General features: G+C 42.1%; 1 protein-coding gene across 1 annotated transcript in view; it reads left to right on the forward strand.

Annotated features, from left to right (window-relative positions):
• The first annotated feature begins 9,536 nt into the window (after positions 1–9,536).
• Positions 9,537–15,124, forward strand: part of LAPTM4B (lysosomal protein transmembrane 4 beta) — an 80,403-nt gene continuing 74,815 nt past the window's right edge. Inside the window, exon 1 of the mRNA XM_083187012.1 lies at positions 9,537–9,870. Coding sequence (XP_083043138.1) covers positions 9,772–9,870 — 99 coding nt within the window. The 5' untranslated portion in view covers positions 9,537–9,771. The remainder of the gene's footprint in view (positions 9,871–15,124) is intronic.

Raw genomic sequence — 15,124 nt, forward strand, 5'->3', positions numbered from 1 at the left:
TTGTGTAAAAAAATGTAATTTTTCATTTTCACTGCCCAGTTGTATCAAAATTGGTGAAACCCCTGGGGGTTTGAAATGTACACTATACCCCTAGATGAATTCCCTGAGGGGTGTACTTTGCAAAATGGGGTGACTTGTGGGGGGGTTCCACTGTATTGGTGCTTTGGGAGTCTTGCTAATGCAACATGGCACCCACCATTCATTCCACCAAAATCTGTGCTGCCAAATCCAAAAATCACTCCTTCCCTTCTGAGTCCTGCCATGCGCCCAACTGGTATTTTTTGGTCACATGTGAGGCATTGCCGTACTCGGGAGAAATTGGGGCACAGATTTTGGGGTGCTTTGTCTCCTTCATTCCTTGTGAAAATGAAAATTTTTTAGCCAGAACTGCATTTTTGTGTAAAAAAATGTAATTTTTCATTTTCACTGCCCAGTTGTACCAAAATTGGTGAAACCCCTGGGGGTTTGAAATGTACACTATACCCCTAGATGAATTCCCTGAGGGGTGTACTTTGCAAAATGGGGTGACTTGTGGGGGGGTTCCACTGTATTGGTGCAACATAGCACCCACCATTTATTCCACCAAAATCTGTGCTGCAAAATCCAAAAATCACTCCTTCCCTTCTGAGTCCTGCCATGCGCCCAACTGGTATTTTTTGGTCACATGTGAGGCAATGCCGTACTCGGGAGAAATTGAGGCACAGATTTTGGGGTGCTTTGTCTCCTTCATTCCTTGTGAAAATGAAAAATTTTGAGCCAGAACTGCATGTTTGTGTAAAAAAATGTAATTTTCCATTTTCACATCCCAGTTGTACCAAAATTGGTGAAACCCCTGGGGGTTTGAAATGTACACTATACCCCTAGATGAATTCCCTGAGGGGTGTAGATTGCAAAATGGGGTGACTTGTGGGGGAGGTTCCTAACTTTTAGCACTTATGGTGCCTAGAAACCTACATGGTGCCTAAAAAAAAATCTCATAAAAAGGAGGCTCCAAAATCAAGTAGGTGCTCCTTCTATTATGAAGCCTGTGGTTTGGTCAACGTGCACACTAGGGCCACATATAGGATATTTTTGAAAACAAAAGAATTGGGGGAATCAATTTTTAGTCACATTTCTCTAGTAAAATCTACTGTATTCGTTAGAAAAATGTATTAAAATTGAAACTCTGCAAAAAAAAAGAAATTTTGAAATTTCACCTACACTTTGTTTTAATTCCTGTGAAACACCTAAAGGGTTAACAAACTTCCAAAATGCTGTTTTGAATACTGTGAGGGGTGCAGTTTTTGAAATGGCATCATTTATGGGGGTGTCTCACATACAAGTCCCTCAAAGTCACATCAGAACTGAACTGGTCCCTAAAAAAATCAGTGTTTGAAATTTTCTTGAAAATTTGAGAATTTGCTAGTCATATCTGAAGCCTCCTAGTGTCCAAAAAAATGAAAAGGAGGTTGAAATAATGATTGCAACATAAAGTAGACATATGGTCTTTGTTAGTTATTAACTATTTTGAGTGGTATGATTATTTGTCTCACAAGCAGAAAATGTGACATTTTGCATATTGCTAAATTTTCCATTTTTTCACGATATTTTGGTATTTTTCACAAAAAAACACAGACTGTATCGACCCAAATTTACCACTAACTTGAAGTACAATGTGTCACGAGAAAACAATCTCAAAATCACTGGAGTAGATAAAGCACACTTTTTCTTCAAACTAATTGGTTTTGACAGGTCCACGCCCCTTTTATACAGGTTGTCCACGCCCCCATTTATACAATTTGATATCAAACTTGATATGATCGTATCACGTTTGATATCAAAGTGGTATAAATAATATTAACCCCCGTATTAAAATATAATTGGTTTGAGGCTGTAACTTCATACACTGATATTGACTATGTGAAATAACACATATATAAAGCTCGCTTAATGTTATCTTAACCAGCTGGAAGAATTTCTAAACATAATGCTAAAAAAGTTGTTAGAAAAATATGGTATACAACAGATATATAATTCGTAGAAATGTAGATCTTGTTTTATATCAAATTTGATTTGTGTAGGATGTCGCGCAACGCCGATCATCAAAACAGCCGGCTGAAAGCCAGGTATTATAACGTATTAAAGCCGGGGAGTTTTTGCGGCTTTGATAAATATTATAAAGCTTTGAAAAATAAATTTAAAAGATCCGATGTGAGAAAATGGTTACAAGAGCAAGACGCGTACACATTGCACAAACCGGCTAGAAAAAACTATAAAAGGAATATGATATGCGTATCGGATATAAATCAACAGTGGCAATGTGATTTGGTATCACTCATAGATCTGGCAAAGCACAACGACGGCGTAAAATATATACTAACCGTCATCGATATATTCAGTAAGAGGGCCTGGGCTGAAAGTCTGACTGCTAAGAGCGCGACGACTGTCGCTAAGGCTTTTGAAAAATTATTCCAACAGGGGGACGTACCGCGGAAACTACAAACCGATAATGGTAAAGAGTTTCTAAACAAAGTCCTAAAAAAGTTGTTAGAAAAATACGGTATACAACATTTCACAACCAATAATGATGTGAAAGCAGCCGTTATAGAACGCTTCAATAGGACTTTAAAAACACGAATGTGGCGATATTTCACGGCGAATAATACATACCGATATATAGACGTTTTACAAGCGTTCATTACCAGTTATAATAACACATACCATAGAACGATTAAGCGGGCGCCGAATGAGGTGGATGGCTCTAATGCGCTGGATGTCTTCAAGACGATATATGGCGATTACTTTAGAAGTAAGAAAACAAAGGCTTGTTTAGCGGTCGGGGACCACGTTCGTATCTCAAAATATAAGGATATATTTCAGAAAGGTTACGAACAGAGTTTTTCTGAGGAAATATTTGTAATACGCGGCGTGAACACTAAAGGACTTAAGCCGCTTTACACGTTGGAGGATCTCTACGGGGAGGCTATAACGGGTAGTTTTTACCCCGAAGAACTTCAAAGTATACCGAAAAACTATAATAGGATTTACAAAGTGGAGAAGATTTTAAAAAATAAGACGGTTAGAGGGAGGAAACACGTATTAGTCAAGTGGCGTGGATACCCCACAAAATTTAACAGTTGGGTCGCTGCATCGGAGATAAAAGATATATAAACAAAGAGGAAGATGGATGACAAACCCTTCTACATAACATTGCCGAGTAACGCCTCAGCCGATACATTTCCACAAAATAAGATTTCTGACTATACCACAAAGTTAGCAAGGCCTATAGACTTAAGTGGAGATTGGGAAGTAGCTCTTACAGAAATACAATACCCACACACCTGGAATACAAATCTGAATTTTAAAGGCCTCCGCTTCAGCAGACATTAAGCAGAAAGCATCTTTGTTTCTGATGAGTTTTATCTTCAAGTCCACGGCGTTCAATATTAGTTTATGTTGATGAAAAAGGTCACAGTGTAGCGGCCCCAATAATTCAACCGTTCGACTTTGTGCCGTTGTTCTTGCCCTTTTTATAAACCCTGTGTTTACACCATCCAGGGCTCTTGTGTTGTGTTCTCCAGCCACATCTTTGTAGAATAATCCAGTTGTGTGTTTTGTGGATAACGCATCTGAGCTATAATTCAGTATGGTCTCTATGTAGGCCCTATAAGCGTAAAGATTATTGGACTGCGATATTAGCCTATCGCCCAAAGTGACATCAACCTGACTAAATAAAGTTGCTATGGGGTAATTAATAAGAGCGACCTTGGCGTCTTGAGGTATAGCCGTGTTATCAGGCCGTACGATCTTGCAGGTCACGTACAGCAACGTGTTGTTCAGATCGTAGTAGTGTTCACCGCTGGCCTCTATGTAGAATTCAAGCGGCGCGGTCTCGGATAATGCCGCCAAAGGTTGAACTTCGACGTAGAGGCTTTTCTCTACGCTGGTCTGCGTCGGTGGTACGTCAAAAAGGTCAAGTTCAGATTTTGCGCATTCCATGGATTCATTGTGTATGAAAGACATGCTTAAAAAATATCACCGACCCTTCGCTTCGGTTTCCTTTTTTTAATTAAGCCGCGTCTGCTCCGTTTTTTGTTTAAAAGGGGTCTGCACCATGTCGGAAGTCGTATTGCCCGCTTCCGTTTATTTTTAGCCGCCCCTTTCCTGGCATAGATTAAACCTGATCCATCTTGCTTCGCTTGATTTGCGTCGTGTATTTTGCTCACAACAGCCGCTGTGGCTTGTCCGATGACGTCTTTCGCGATGTTGCGTGCTGCATTCTTCACGTGGGGCTTTGCTATCGCCAGCCCTCTTCGGAAAAGCGGTACCGCTTTTCTGAACAGGCTTCGAAAAATTCCACCTAAACCGCACCCGTACATATACGCGCTGCCGTGAAAACCGGGTAATCCATTACCGGCCTGTGTTTTATAATATTGCGCGTAGAGCCCCGGGTCACCATAATTTTTAACGGCCACCATTGTCTTTAATAAAATTCGGATTTGCGGCGTCTGAAATGTAGTTTCACGTTCGCTTTCCCAAACTTGAATGACATGTTTTCGTTCTGATCATTCTTTATCTCTATGGCTATAGTGTCAAAATGCGTCTTGCACAACGGAACATAATCGGGCTTCTCATACCGTATAGTGACCATCTCGTTGTTACGGCCCTTTATTTCAACGGTGCGCAACAACGGAACATAACTATCACCGACCCTCTGATGTTCGATAATATCTGTGTACACGAAGAGCGTATATTGCCCGCCGTTGATGTCGGCGCACGGTTTTAAAAACTTAGTTTTCGGGTATAACCCCAGTATTCTCGACAATTTAGGACCGGCTGTGATGTTGTACATCGCCTTGTTGTCGATGATTATCTCTCGTTCAAGCGGATCGTACAATAGTTTTAAACCATCCAGTTTATGTCGGTCAATTTCAGCGTTGAAAGAAAACAGTAACGCCCCGATGGTTTCATAAAACCCCGGTTTAACGCAAACCCTCGTTGCTGTACCGCTCGTCCCATCCCACTTTGTTATTTTCAACACACAATCACGCACATCGATTGTATTCCAGGTGTGTGGGTATTGTATTTCTGTAAGAGCTACTTCCCAATCTCCACTTAAGTCTATAGGCCTTGCTAACTTTGTGGTATAGTCAGAAATCTTATTTTGTGGAAATGTATCGGCTGAGGCGTTACTCGGCAATGTTATGTAGAAGGGTTTGTCATCCATCTTCCTCTTTGTTTATATATCTTTTATCTCCGATGCAGCGACCCAACTGTTAAATTTTGTGGGGTATCCACGCCACTTGACTAATACGTGTTTCCTCCCTCTAACCGTCTTATTTTTTAAAATCTTCTCCACTTTGTAAATCCTATTATAGTTTTTCGGTATACTTTGAAGTTCTTCGGGGTAAAAACTACCCGTTATAGCCTCCCCGTAGAGATCCTCCAACGTGTAAAGCGGCTTAAGTCCTTTAGTGTTCACGCCGCGTATTACAAATATTTCCTCAGAAAAACTCTGTTCGTAACCTTTCTGAAATATATCCTTATATTTTGAGATACGAACGTGGTCCCCGACCGCTAAACAAGCCTTTGTTTTCTTACTTCTAAAGTAATCGCCATATATCGTCTTGAAGACATCCAGCGCATTAGAGCCATCCACCTCATTCGGCGCCCGCTTAATCGTTCTATGGTATGTGTTATTATAACTGGTAATGAACGCTTGTAAAACGTCTATATATCGGTATGTATTATTCGCCGTGAAATATCGCCACATTCGTGTTTTTAAAGTCCTATTGAAGCGTTCTATAACGGCTGCTTTCACATCATTATTGGTTGTGAAATGTTGTATACCGTATTTTTCTAACAACTTTTTTAGGACTTTGTTTAGAAACTCTTTACCATTATCGGTTTGTAGTTTCCGCGGTACGTCCCCCTGTTGGAATAATTTTTCAAAAGCCTTAGCGACAGTCGTCGCGCTCTTAGCAGTCAGACTTTCAGCCCAGGCCCTCTTACTGAATATATCGATGACGGTTAGTATATATTTTACGCCGTCGTTGTGCTTTGCCAGATCTATGAGTGATACCAAATCACATTGCCACTGTTGATTTATATCCGATACGCATATCATATTCCTTTTATAGTTTTTTCTAGCCGGTTTGTGCAATGTGTACGCGTCTTGCTCTTGTAACCATTTTCTCACATCGGATCTTTTAAATTTATTTTTCAAAGCTTTATAATATTTATCAAAGCCGCAAAAACTCCCCGGCTTTAATACGTTATAATACCTGGCTTTCAGCCGGCTGTTTTGATGATCGGCGTTGCGCGACATCCTACACAAATCAAATTTGATATAAAACAAGATCTACATTTCTACGAATTATATATCTGTTGTATACCATATTTTTCTAACAACTTTTTTAGCATTATGTTTAGAAATTCTTCCAGCTGGTTAAGATAACATTAAGCGAGCTTTATATATGTGTTATTTCACATAGTCAATATCAGTGTATGAAGTTACAGCCTCAAACCAATTATATTTTAATACGGGGGTTAATATTATTTATACCACTTTGATATCAAACGTGATACGATCATATCAAGTTTGATATCAAATTGTATAAATGGGGGCGTGGACAACCTGTATAAAAGGGGCGTGGACCTGTCAAAACCAATTAGTTTGAAGAAAAAGTGTGCCTTATCTACTCACTGGGATAAGTAAAAGCAAAAAAAAGTTATCCCCACTTAAGTGAGACATGTCAGATTTGAAAAAAAGGGCTCTGTCAGGAAGGCACAAACTGGCTCTGTCATGAAGGGGTTAACATTGTTCCCTATGTAAAATCGCGGTAATCGCGTCGGTCGCATCGCATGCGATTTTTGTCAGCATGCGACGCGACCGCCGCGATTTTTTTCCTCGCGATGCCTACGATCAAAATCGTGGGCGCCCTGCTAGGAAACAAGTACCAATGAAAATCCTATACCAGCTTCTGAGATAGACTGTGGTCATTGGTGGCCCCATCGATGGTAGTGAATTGTACATTTTTTTCATTGGTTGCTGAGGTCGGTGTTGAGTTCTTGGTGGTGAAGTCAGCCATGGACAGGGCCGGACTGACCATCCGACACTTCAGGCAAATGTCAGAAGGGCCAATAGCAGGATGAGCCAGTCCGGCCTTGTCACAGAGTAGGGTTGGCCGAGAAGCATAGCCTACATGCTCTCTGCTGGAATGTACTTTTTCCCTTACTCTGGTATATATTTATACTTGAAATATATTTAATAAGGCATATTATATGGCCCAATCAATGATAAAGACAATCAAATAAAACATATTTAAAAAAACAGCATCAGAATTTTCCAGATTTGTAGAAATAAATGAATGGACCCAGAATGGGGTTGGTATATAACCTGCACTGTCCACAATGGCGGTAGTCCCGATTTATTGATGGAGTCCACCGGCATTTGTATCCTGGAGGCTGTATGAGGGAGTCCCTATCAGAGGACTAGGAGGGGACTTCAACCTCAGCAGATTGTATCCAATTTTTGCCAGGTAAGATTCAGCCAAAGACATCCATAGTTGGAGGGACCGGGTGTCCGATAAATCAGCAGCTGAGTCCAACAATACCAAGGGTCCAATAAAACTGGTTCTGGATGGGGCACCAACGCGTTTCACTGGACTCAACGCCAACTTGTTCCCTGCCGCATTGACCGCTGCACATCAGATTTATCTGATGTACAGACGTCAGATCTGATCTGATGCGATGCGCACAGGGCCACACATTGGATCAGATCGGATGTCATACACTACGCAATTTGGGCCTATTTCACCCGATTTCTCTGCCCGTTCCTCCAGAATCGGGTGGAATCGGGACCAAATTTCGTAGTGTATGGGGGCATTGAGATTTGGAGAATAATCTGGCCGATTATTGTTCTGTATATGCAAAAAAAATATTCACTAGGAATAATCAGGCGCTTCGACACAGGCTGTAACCCCAAAAAAAGCAGCTGCTCAAAGTGTGGGGGTAGTCACTCCCCACTAGAAAAACAGAAAAAAGGGACAAGCACAAGGCGAGTCGAGCAGCGCTATAAATGAGTGACAATGCCAGATGAATGGAAATTTAACAAATTCTTTACTCACATATAAAAATACACCTGAAATTACAATGGTGCAGTGCAATAAATAAATATAAAAAGATTGGGGGGGAATAAAAGTAAATTGGAATGCAATGGTTAAAAACAATAGCCACGCCTCAATGGATTAGTGTGAGTGGATGATGGAAAGTTATCGCTGGTGAGGGCAAGGTAAGTGCACATTAAAGGTGATAAAGCTGCAGGACGCAGTAAAACGCATTAGGTGCTACAACCCAGCCTCTGGATAGTGTTTGTGATTCTCCCATCTATTGTGGACATTGCCATTTCCATCACTGGCAATCCTCCATTTGCATCGGCAGACACCGTGCACAGGACTTCCAGGTGACCAAAAAGAAACATCTTGCACCTGCAATTGTGTTTCCAACTGTGCACTGAAGCCTGAGCCAATATTCCATCTAGTGACGGCCAAGTTGGTGTTTCGCTCCAAGGATTGCTCCGGTGATTCAAGTGACACCCACTCACCCCAATAAGAGGACAGAGTACACCAGTGAGCGACACTGTAGCACATTGTTTATTTCCTCCAGCGGTATCCAATTAAGCCGTATCCATCGTGACTCGGACACCATCTCTGCTTCACCAACCAAGGATCTGGTTCATCATGTGGTAATGTGCACTTACCTTGCCCTCACCAGCGATAACTTTCCATCATCCACTCACACTAATCCATTGAGGCGTGGCTATTGTTTTTAACCATTACATTCCAATTTACTTTTATCCCCCTCCCCCAATCTTTCTATATTTATTTATTGCACTGTACCATTGTAATTTCAGGTGTATTTTTATATGTGAGTAAAGAATTTGTTACATTTCCAATCATCTGGTATTGTTCTGTGTATGGCCAGCATTTAAGGGTATATTCACTAAGGGGCATGTTTATAGCAGTGGAGATGTTGTCTATAGCAACCAATCAGGTGCCAGCTGTGATCTTAGAAGGTCCCACCCTCCTTACCCCAGGCCAACATTGTTGTGTCACCATATCATACGGACCACCAAGAACCTGTGCCAACTGGTGACCAGTATGCATAAGGGCCCCCATACACTAAACAACCCCATACAATTGTCCAATTTGATTCTGATGGATCAGGCCGAGATCGAGCCCAATTTGGATGTGTCTGACATCCGATCTGATACACGGTCCAGTGTGCATCAGATCAGAACCGGAGATCATACGTCCTGCACCTGCTTTAAGTTTATACTGCCTTTACTCTGTGTTGTGACAGTGTAATATTCTCCTGTGCAGTTTGCAGCCAGTAATGACAAGTGGAAGGGGGCCCCCCTGTCTAAAGTGACCCGGGCCACCCGAAGGCTTAATCCATCCCTGGCACCTTAATAAGACCGTGCATCATCTCTGTGATGCAGCCTCCTCTCCACTAGAGAGTGTCAGCACACAGCTTTTGCAGGATGCCTGTGATCTCCTGCTAATCTCTTCTTATAGACTCAGTGGTAGTGTTAGTGCTGTATAGGAAAAGCCTGCAGTTATGACTGTGTGCCTGTGTTGTCCTTCCCTGTGGTGCTGAAGCTCTGCCGACAATTTCCATGCACTGAAGGAATCCGGATCCCTGCTTCTCAGCAAGAAAAGCCAAATTGTTGTGTCTGCGGCGCTGAGGATCACAATTCCTGGCTGAGAGGTTATCCAGCAGAGGAAAGATATGAAGATGCATTCACCATGGGCTCGATTCTATTCCAACAGCTGTTGCCTGTGTTGTCATGTCCGCACAGGGACAATTATCCTCGGCGTTTGGTACCTGGTAAGCATTTCTATAAGCACCCCAATTCTGCATTGCCAGCTGGGTGCGTAATGTGGAGACGGCGGCCAGGTGACCAGATAAATTCTGCATTAGCTTAATCATCGCCCCTTCTCCTAATCGTGTTATTGCACCAGTTCTCCCATTGCTAATTTACTTCTGTAGGTGATAAACTATGTGCAGCTACGCGGCTGATCTTGTGGCAGAGGCAGAACTCTGGGAGGCAATGGAGTCATCTGCCGCCGGGCTCCTGCTCTCAAGGGGGCACCTCTCCTCCCCTGCAATTTTAAATCCATTAACTGAAGGCCATTGATATCACTTCTGGCGTTCTGAAATATGTGTTCTATCTCTATCTCTCTCTCTAGATATAGATATACTGTATACATATACTGTATATTTGCCTGTTATATTTCATAACAGACATACAGTATAAACTTAATATACGGTTTGGTGTATGTATGGGGGGGGGGGGGTGTAATACACATCTTGCCTCCGGGCAACTGGGACGAACTTACGCCACTGTCTTGTGGTATATTTAGTATATGGTTTCTGACCTCTGGAATTTACCACATTATTTTGTCTTTCCAAATCTGTGCCTATGTCCATTTTCGTCTGAGCCATATGTACAAAAATGCAAAAGTGCAGTGTAGGATCTTACTGGAGATAAAAAAAAAAAGGTTTTATTTTTCACTTATATGTGTATAATGTCCAAAAGAAAGTTTCTTGCGCCCTCTCTAGTGTAATCGGTTATAGGCGGCCTGTGATGCCAGCTACAGTATTTGGCGATCTTACATTCTGACAAAACCTAAATAATATATAAATGTATAATTTATTGGATTATCGGTCTCGTCGGCTGGTTCCACTAACAGTAGAGCGTGTAACTCTGTATGTGTCGGCTGTAGGAGGACCTGTGACTGTTTCATCCACTGAGCAATACCCTGTTCCCAAAAGTATATTGCTTCGCTCTTTCGTCGATGCCGTGGATGAGTCGTACCGAGCCTTGGAGAGTGATAACGTGGGGAATTTGACCAAAGAATCCCATCAGCTTCTTCAGTTGAGTCTTTAACCCTTTGAGTGCCGAGTGAATTTGCCAAAATAGGGGTGAAAATTGCCAAGCAAACATTTGCATTCATCACAATGGCCTGTAATGTTTTCCTTACATAGGAAATATCATCTTTAGTTTTTTACATAAAATCTGTAGTGGAATTTATATAACAAATGTGAGCAGTTTTAGTGGATATCGTCAACATCTCTTACAGCGAGGCTGGTACTCAAAGGGTTAAAATGACAGTTATAAGCTGATTGGTTGGTTTGAGCAACATTTCCACTTTGTCACTCTCCAAAACTCGATACATCTCCCCCTAGTTTTTTTTTTTTTTTGCTATTTACATTTCCGTAACAGCTGAAAGAAAGACAAAGATTTGTATTTTGTTGGTATTTTATTAATAATACCTTTCTATGTAATAATAATGTGTATATTTTTCTTCTGCCCTTGCATAGATCATGTGTGTCTCTCAGTCTTACTGACAGTCATTTACACAAGCCCTATGGTGACTTGCTCACGGAATGCAATTGGAAAGGTGTCACACATTTGTTTCTGGGGTTGTTTCGCGTTTGCAAAACCTTTCTGCCATAATAATATAAAAAATCTAGAACTAAATAAATAGAAAAGAAAATGATTATTTTCTAAGGATGACGATTGGTTCCGTTCAGTTCATGTTCAGAGGTCAGGGCATGATTAAGGACAGCGCTCTCGGGGGTTAGGGACAGTTGGCAGCAATGACCTTACGTGCTGAGAGAGCAGCCAGTGATGCAGTATAAAGGTATTGTCAGATGTGCAATGCTTACATACAGTGGCAGAACTCTGGGAGGCAATGCAGTCATCTGCCACCGGGCTCCTGCACTCAAAAGGGCACCTCTCCTCCCTTTCAAGTTTGAATCGGTTAATTGAAAGCAGTTGATATTGTTAATGTGGCTGACTGGGTTCTAAAATAATTTTTGCAGGTGACACACTCTGTATTAGATCCCAATGACCTGTCCTACTTGACACAGACACCTTACTGATTGAGCTATTTGGGGGGGTACCAATATTTATCTTGCCTCTGGGCAAATGGGATGAACTTACGCCACTGCTTACATATAACCCTTGGGCCGGGTCTTAACCCATATTGGAGACATTAATCTGATCTGTATGTTTCACCGTTTCAACCCACATAACAACCAATGCATTACAGGTAGATCTGATTTACCCCTGATAAGAGAACAATAATCCATTTCCATACATGCAGAAGACAGATTCAGTGATGTATGATCAGGACTTTCAGACTGTGTTATTTAGAATATGCTGAGTGTTAATATAATACAATAGGTGTCCATAGCTGACGTCAGTTGAACATTATTCCCAGAGATAATTTAATATTGGCTGCTGGGCAGGTGCCGACTGAGCATATCATTTGCGGATCAGCCGACACAGACAAGGAAACAGCGTCGGCATGACATCCCGCTGACCATGGGGTTGGCAGATGAGGCCCTATGTCGGAGGAAATAATGGGCCAGGTGTATCAAGCTTCAAAAAGTGATAGAGTGGAGAGTGATAAACAACAAGCCAATCAGCTCCTGCCTGACATTTTTCAAACCCAGCCTGTAGCATTACAGGCGGGAACTGATTGGCTGGCGGTTTGTCACTCTCCATTTTATCAGTTGTTGAAGCTTGATACATCTGGGCCAATGTGCCATAAAGTACAAGCTTAGTATGGCTTCATAATGTACTTATCGTTATGTGGTCCCTGGGTGGACACCTAAGAATGGTGAACATACCCTAGTTCGACATTGACCGAAGGTGCACATGAGTTTTTCATTATTTACTATCCAAGTGGGCATATGTTGTGTACAGGCCCCAAATTTCTAGTTGCGTCCATGTACTGTACACCTAATGGACCTTATTATCGACCTTCCAGTCTAGGCCTAAGCTTTGGAGAGAGATAACGTGGGTGGAAATGAAGTACCAACCAACCAGCTACTGTGATTTTTAAAATACGTGCTTGAACATGACAGTTAGGTGCCGATTGGCTGGTACTTTATCTCTCTCTTTGAGGCTTAGTACAAATTACTATATTTAATAAGACTTGGAGAGAAATAAAGTGAAGAGAGATTACATAACCAACCAGCTCCAAACTTGTCATTTTTCAAACATAACCTGTAACATGGCAGTTAGGAGCTGATTCGGTGCTTTATCTCTCACTCACTTTATTTCTCTAAGGGCCAGATGTATCAAGTTTCAAACACTGATAAAATGGAAGCGATGTATATTGAGAAAATGATGCACCAATATAATGATCAACTAGGACAATCTTACGCCACTGCACCTTATAAGTATTACACTTCCGTATTCTCTGTACTGTGTGATGTAGTTGCTCATATAACAGACTGTTCACACTACAGATAAGTAGCTGCTGTAATAGAATTTCACACAGTTTAAATCTCATGCCTTATTTGCTGACTCTAATCTTTATCAGCTTTGCTGTATCCAGCTTTATCAGCTCTGTACATTGTGATGTCATTCGGGAATGATGTTGTTATGTAGTGTCATCTCCGGATGTTCTCCAGAGAGCATTTTGCAACTGCCATTATTTGATAATACTGAAAAATGTTGCCCATTTCCAGCTTCCTTGTTAGGCATGCCATTTAAACTGCTCCTAATGGCCATGTTACAGGATGTGGGGGAGATTCTCTAAACTAAAAAATCGGGTTTTTACCACATTTTGGGATGCTCTAAGCATCCCCCGCCGGGTTACCATGACGGGGGGGCGTCGACAGAAAAATCTGGCGATGCCCCTTAGAAGCCTATGGGCTTCTAATGCGACCCACCGCCTCCCCGCACCGACCCCCCCTCACCTTTGTTCGGGCAGCACAGAGCTGTGCTGCCCGATCCGGTGACCTCCTCCTGCAGGGTATGGGAGGGGAGAGCCGCCGAATCCCGGTGGGACCCACTGACTCACCGCAAAGGACAGCTTTTAACGCAAGAGCTGTCCTTTGCCATAATTATCGCATATGTTAGAGCATGGGCGATAATTATGTTGGCGATGCACGGGGAAGGGGGGCGGGATGTTTGAACACCCAGCCCTGTAGTTAGGGTTCAGATTGGCTGGTACTTTATTTCTGTCCACTCTATCACTCTCCAAGGTTTAGTACATCTGCCCCTACCTCCTTTTGCTGGGGCACCCACATTAGAGGTGGGTACAAGCAAGTAACCAGGCCCTGGCCCATCTATGGGCTAAGAGTGCAGCGAAGAAAATCTATGTCCCATTTGATGCCATGACACCCCCCTCCCCCCAATGCCATGAACGCCAGGGCCTGAGTAAGGGCTCCAGTCGCCCCAGGCTCCCGTATACTACTCTCTATTACAGTCCAATAAGATGGAGATGTAGATACATAGACTATGGCTCAGCACCTCTGCTCCGGGTACACTACATGCTGTGAACAAGCGAGCTCATTGATCAGACAGCAGTAATGCACAGCCAGTGGTGTTTACCCAATTTCCCTGCATTTTATGTACGGCAATATGATTTACTCCATTCTATGCAATGTGATACAGTTTATGGTGGTCATTAATACATGCAACACCTTTGCCTTCATTTAAATGCTTGAGCTATGAATGCCAGAATGGTTTATTCATCAGTATGGGATGAATTGACTGAGTGCGAGGTACTGTGTGGGTTGTTTGCTGTACTCTCTGTATTGTGGATGACTTTCCATACACCGGATCTTATTTCAGCCTGTCAGTAAAATGCTGCCAACACAAAACAGCATGCACATAGACCTAGCAGTGTCAAACTATTGTGACTCTTCTTTTCAATTAGCGTGAGGATGCTATTGTTGTCAGAATGGCAACTGCTGATTCGCTGGAGACAGCCGATACATGTTTAAATTATAAACACTGTCGCTATTTCATATTGTAGCTTTCTGTAGCCACTGACTGGTAATATTTTGTGACTGTGAGCACCTGGGATAGGAGAGCAACCTATAAGGGCAAATTCAATTACTTGAGAGAGATTTAAAAAAAAAAACCTGTGGCACATGGTTTTAGCCACAGCTGTGGCGTTTTGCTATTTAATTAGTGAACAGAAATCACTGCAGCTTTTTATTTCTGATTTCAACCGTAAATCGTTAATTTAAAAAAAAAAAAAACTTCGAGACTTGCTCTGGAACCCCAATGGCATACACCAATGCTGACAGCCAATCACGATCTGGCTGCAGG

Source organism: Crinia signifera, chromosome 5 (genome assembly GCF_055691185.1).
Source record: "Crinia signifera chromosome 5, ASM5569118v1, whole genome shotgun sequence".
Classification (NCBI taxonomy): Eukaryota; Metazoa; Chordata; class Amphibia; order Anura; family Myobatrachidae; genus Crinia; species Crinia signifera.